Raw genomic sequence first — 6,195 nt, 5'->3', positions numbered from 1 at the left:
CTCTAACTGCTGCAACAGCAAAAAATGATCTTGATATTTTAAGAACAATTACAGAAGAATAAAAGAAAGCATATTTTGTTTCCTTTTGAAACTTAAAAGGGTTCAATTTGAGCAGATGATTTTACCATCGCTGTCATCGTCAGAGAGCACTTCCACAGTAGGCTGCATTCAGCATCTGCCTCACATTCACGATCTCAACCATATTCTCAAAACTATCTTTTTCAATGACTTCATATTCAATATTTTGATCACTGGCAGCTTATTCACCACATCCAGCATCAAATGCCAGTGACATTTATAGTTCATTGCGTATAGTAATTGCTCTGCAGTAAAGTCATCGGTTACATTTTTGCTGATGATATTCGTTTGTTTTATGCCTGCGGTAATTATGAGTGAAACGTCACGTCATTATTGTGTATCAAACAGTGCCACCTTGAGGAAAAAAAGATGCATTGCACAAATCGAGTCTTCAGATACAGTAAATATAGTCGCGCAGGAAAAAATACTTACACATTTACATACCGTCTGTAGCGACCCAATACACTTTTTAAACAAATTAATCAGAAAACCGACATTCTTTTATATTTTACTATTTTTTTTTCTTGTTATATTGTTCATAATGAATAGATTGAGGAATACTAAGAAAGTTGATGTCTAACTAAAAAATGTAGGATGAAGAGGGTAGAGAATGATGTCCCGGGTCGCTAAAGATAAGGATTAATAGTGTCAATTTGCCATGGTTGTGCTATGTATCACTTGACACTTCTCCACAGAACCACTGAACCAAATAATACACAAAAGAAACAACACTAATGAGATTGATGCTTTCATAATGCTTTATTGGTTCCACAGCAAGAAAAAGAGAAGAAAATAAAGTATAATCAAGCTTTTAGTTTTCTGTTCATAATGACTGATTACTTTGATAATTATTATTTCGATTACAATCACTTTGACTGATTACTTTGAGGTTTCTCTTAATGCTTGAGCTCCTCTGTTGCTGCAGTGACAGATTATAAAGTACATTTACGGATGGAGCCGTCAACACACACGACCCACAGCACTCCCAGGTCAAAGCTCACATGCTTGTGGCCATTGGGACAGGCAACCATTGAGATCCAGTCTGTGCCAACAGGGTTGGAGAGAGTGACTCCAGTTCTGCTGTTCACTCCCCAACAGCTGTACGGGCCACAGGTGTAATACTTCAGCTTTCCATTCATTTGAACCCAAGGAGTGGTGCTGGATGGCCATTTGTCATTAGCATCCATATTTAAACAGAATATATCATCATTCATATTGACACCTGCAATGATCTGATCACCTCCAGCATCCACCTGTTTGAGAAGCCCTAACAACACAATCAACAGGTTGGATGAAATATTAATAGGGACCATAAACTGTAAGATGATGTCTTTGGGAAATTAAAGTTTAAAATTAAACATTTTAAAATTAAAACATGTAAATTCATGACTGGGTAAACTTGTCTTTTTTTCTTAATTTTGCTCTCTGTAACTCTTCACCTGGAAACTGAATGAAGGAACCACTCAATGGTATTTATTACTACGATATACAGCGAGCTTTTCATGTCAGCAGACAATATTCCATATAAAATATCCCTGCAAAATAACTGCATCACTGAGATTTTTGGTGGAGTAAACAATTTATTCTGAAGCAATATTTTCATCAGTGTTCTATCAGCTTTTACATACTTAAATCTGCATATTTAACTTTACAAAGGCCTATTTTTAACCTTTTTAGATGTATGCACAATCTTACATGTCAAATTATTACAATTTATCAATAAATGTAATATACACTATAGGGCTGCTACCAGTCAGATTACATAATTTACACTGCAAATAATAATAATTACAACTGCAATAAATAATGTTATGAGATTAATGTTTTAAATGCATTTATGAGTATACAAATAAGAAATGTTGAGGGGAAAAATGCATACTTTTCAACAAACTTCTCAACTGAACTACCAGTAAGTGACGGTAAGTCATTCATTCAACTGATTGAGTGTGTTATCATGCTGGTATCTTAAGGACTTTCGTGGACAGCTGACTCCTAAAGTTTTTGATATTCTTCATATTCTGTGTGGTGGTCAGATAGAAATGAATCTTTTCCAATAAGTTTAAATAGATTTTTACCTTTTATGGGCATTTTACCTTCATAAAGCCATTTTTCTGTAAGTGTGCATTATCTTTTGAGTCAAATTCTTACATTTAATCAGTGAATTAGAATAATAAGACATTTGGGCTGTTACCAAGCAAATGAAATCAGTATCAACAAAATTCATCTTTGCAATCCAGACATAAGCTGCACCTGAAGTGGCATTTAGATGCATTTACACGCAATGCAATGCATTTAACCTGCCGTTACAAATGCATAAATAATGTTTCGATATATTAAACATAAAACACTGAATACTGATAGTTGAAATAATAAAAAAAAATGAAAAGATACTTTATATGTGAAATTAAAACCACCAGTAGGTGGCAGTAAGTCACTGTTAAGTGAGTCATTGCGACTGAACCGAATCATTTAAACAGTTGATTCATTCAGGAACTAAACACCATCATGTTGCTCAGAGACACAAAACAGCGCTGTGGCTTTGTCTGGAATTATTTTTGTTGGCGAAATAGTGCAAAAACAGGCAATATGGTGTCTAAAACGTAAGTCTCTTAATAAAACTTCTAGTTGATTGAACTGTTGTAAAAAATCAATATCACATTTGTATATGGTAATTTTTGGAGAAAAAAGGGCACACTTCCGTGTGAACTTGATTAACTATATGAATTGGTATAAATATAACGTTACACATTTTCTGCCCCCATGTCTTGAATTTGTGATCATTCTGAATGTATTTTAATAGACTGAATCATGCAGTGAAAGAGCACACTGTAAATGCACACGCACTAGACTTCATGTAATGCGTGCACTCTGTAGGTGTTTAGAATGTTTTTTTGCGTCGTGAGAATATTGAGTAAAATAGCTCACTTGTCATGGTGTTCTTTAACTATATCTTGTTATGAATAAACAAAACATTTTGAATTTTTACCTCAGTGTGTTTCTTCTGAGTTTGTGTGCGCGGTCACGCTCATTTGTTCTGAAGTCTCGAGACAAACAGAGCGAGTCTCAGCGCGAGCTTGTATTCTGTATTCTGCTAACTTACTGCAATTCTCTCTGATGACGGAGTAATTTACCACGGGAAGAAAAAATCTTCGGTCTGTCCAATGATTGTAAAGTCATTAGGTCCGTTAGACTGAAGATATTTTAGCAGTAATGAGACCAAAAATATTTAAAGGGATAGTTCACCCAAAAATGAAAATGTGATGTTTATCTGCTTACCCCCAGGGCATCCCAGATGTAGGTGACTTTGTTTCTTCAGTAGAACACATTTAATGATTTTTAAGTCCAACCATTGCAGTCTATCAGTCTTATAATGCATGGCAATGGTAACAAAATCTATGAGTGTAAAAAACATGCACAGACAAATCCAAATTAAACCCTGCGGCTCGTGACAACACATTGATGTCCTAAGATACAAAACGATCAGTTTGTGCCAGAAACCGAACAGTATTTATATAATTTTTTACCTCTAATTCACCACTATGTGACGATGCAGGCCTGAGACATTGCTTGTGTGCATAGGGGCCTTTGAAACTGAAAATTGGCCTCTTCGCTCTTCAGTGAGCAAAATAAAACCAATAGAATGTACCTGCGTTCTTTAAGCAGCCCTGATACTCTCCCGTGTCCGGCTACACAATCCTCCATGAACAGCCGTCCGTCCCACGAGGCCGAAGGAACACCCAACACTCCCGGTGGCTGGGTGCGCTATCCGGTAGCATCTCGTACCTTCCCTCGATGTCAGAGGACCTTTGAGTGCTTCCAGTGACTTGAAAGGTCTATCTGATTCCTCAGTCACATCCCACGATGAATAATGAGCTAATAGCAAGCTCAATAGTGCAGAATAGTTCAGCAAATAATGCTAAAAGAGATCGCTGGTTCTCAACAGGCCTTAGTGTCTTCAGCCCGTGAACAGTTTCAATAAACAAATAGTTAACACACAGCCTGCGTCAACTATTATACTTAAACACCCAAAAGATACTATAAACAAAAATAAATCGTATAACTCGCGTTTTGCAGTTATAAAAGTTAGATTTTTATCAGAACCAAACCCTTCAGTGACCCGGATCTCCTAATCGCTGTTCGTCTTCTCCACACAATCTCTTAAACGGCCAATAAAATCAGCCTCACCTATGAGAGGGCGGGTCTAAACCAATATATATCCAATCAGCTAAAATAAATCAAACTTGATAACGAAAACCAGGTTTTTTCGCAAGTGCACATCAACCAAACATTAGTGTTTAGTGAAGGGCATCATAAAGGGGAACACACACATATACAAGTGATTTGTACCGTATACATATTTGACTGTAAAACCCTTAACAGCACAGTGTTCTGTTAACATGCTCTCAATAAAAACCTAGTTGGCTATTATAAAATCAAAATTATAATTCACTCTTTTAAGGGTAGTGTCTTCAGCCCGTGAACAGTTTCAATAAACAAATAGTTAACACACAGCCTGCGTCAACTATTATACTTAAACACCCAAAAGATACTATAAACAAAAATAAATCGTATAACTCGCGTTTTGCAGTTATAAAAGTTAGATTTTTATCAGAACCAAACCCTTCAGTGACCCGGATCTCCTAATCGCTGTTCGTCTTCTCCACACAATCTCTTAAACGGCCAATAAAATCAGCCTCACCTATGAGAGGGCGGGTCTAAACCAATATATATCCAATCAGCTAAAATAAATCAAACTTGATAACGAAAACCAGGTTTTTTCGCAAGTGCACATCAACCAAACATTAGTGTTTAGTGAAGGGCATCATAAAGGGGAACACACACATATACAAGTGATTTGTACCGTATACATATTTGACTGTAAAACCCTTAACAGCACAGTGTTCTGTTAACATGCTCTCAATAAAAACCTAGTTGGCTATTATAAAATCAAAATTATAATTCACTCTTTTAAGGGAAACTCATCTACTTTGCTGTAAAGCTACTTATAGCTTATATACATGTATAAACTTCCCTGATAACTATAAACATTGGAATATTGGATTCAAAAGGCGGAAGGATTGAGTATCTGACTCTCACGCAAGAAACCCGAGTTCGACCCGAGTTTCTGACAGAAATACCATCCCTGCAGGGCCCACGCTGGCTTTTTGCAGGCACAGTGGGCTAGGGCCAGCCCACACCAAACCTAAAGGTAATCAAAAATCTCTGTTTACATGGTAGATTCTTAATCAGAGTATTGTCTTAATCGTATTAAAATCGGAGTATTGTTGTCCATGTAAACGTACTGAATGAGGCAATACAAAATGGAAACAAAGTATTAAATTTGCCAAAACACTCGGTGTTCCCTAACATTCGAACTACAGCCATCATCCTTCCCCTCAGACAGGGCCAACATTGTTTATCTCATCACTTTCCTTTCTATAAATAAAGAAAGTCAGCAGTTTGGCAGGCCCAAAGCCCTTTCTGTTCAAGTTGTGCTGCATTTTTAGAGGAATTATCAACCTGGCGGTCTGGCTGGACAATCGTCTGAGAGAAAAAAGCTTGAGTCACCAGTCCACAGCCCACAGAGCTATTACCACCATCCCAAGGCTCACCTGAACCTATGCAGCTGGGTGGTACTCGGATCTTACCATGGAAACGTGACCGCTGCATGAAAGAGCGGTGTAGCCTGTACTGTGGATTGCCTGGACATTTCCGTTCTGCCTGCCCAAAGCTCTAGGGAAATACTCTATCCCGTATGGGCAAGGAAGGACTTTAACAGGAATTACTAGTTTTGCCCCACCGTCCAATTCAGGACTGTTTCTCCCTATCATACTTGTTTGGGGTAATCATAAGCAACAACTCAAGGTCATGGTGGATTCAGGTGCAGCTGGGAACTTTATGGACTTTTCTCTTGCCAGGAATCTCCAAATCCCTTCTGACTCACTTGCGACCCCTCTGACTGTTATTGCTCTGGATGGAAGATCTCTGGGACCTGGGAAGGTAACGCTTCTCACCTTTCCTCTCCACCTCTCCATTCACAAACACCAGGAGGAGTTGTGTTTCCATCTGATACAGTCTCCAGTGTTTCCTGTGAATCTTGGTCACCCCTGGCTTCTT

The 6,195-nt window shown here is 37.9% G+C and overlaps 1 protein-coding gene across 1 annotated transcript in view; it reads right to left on the bottom strand.

Annotated features, from left to right (window-relative positions):
* Window positions 1-5,788, bottom strand: part of LOC107571109 (fish-egg lectin-like) — an 8,956-nt gene extending 3,168 nt beyond the window's left edge. The window contains exons 1-3 of the mRNA XM_016257383.1: window positions 5,727-5,788; window positions 1,518-1,540; window positions 1,057-1,345 (exon numbers count right to left, since the gene is read on the bottom strand). Coding sequence (XP_016112869.1) covers window positions 1,057-1,345; window positions 1,518-1,540; window positions 5,727-5,788 — 374 coding nt within the window. The remainder of the gene's footprint in view (window positions 1-1,056; window positions 1,346-1,517; window positions 1,541-5,726) is intronic.
* Between the last annotated feature and the right edge of the window lie 407 nt (window positions 5,789-6,195).

Source organism: Sinocyclocheilus grahami, unplaced genomic scaffold (genome assembly GCF_001515645.1).
Source record: "Sinocyclocheilus grahami isolate Dianchi unplaced genomic scaffold, SAMN03320097.WGS_v1.1 scaffold1550.1, whole genome shotgun sequence".
In the NCBI taxonomy this organism is placed as follows: Eukaryota; Metazoa; Chordata; class Actinopteri; order Cypriniformes; family Cyprinidae; genus Sinocyclocheilus; species Sinocyclocheilus grahami.
Note: the sequence above shows the minus strand (reverse complement) of the source record. Positions and strands in the feature narration are given on the sequence as shown.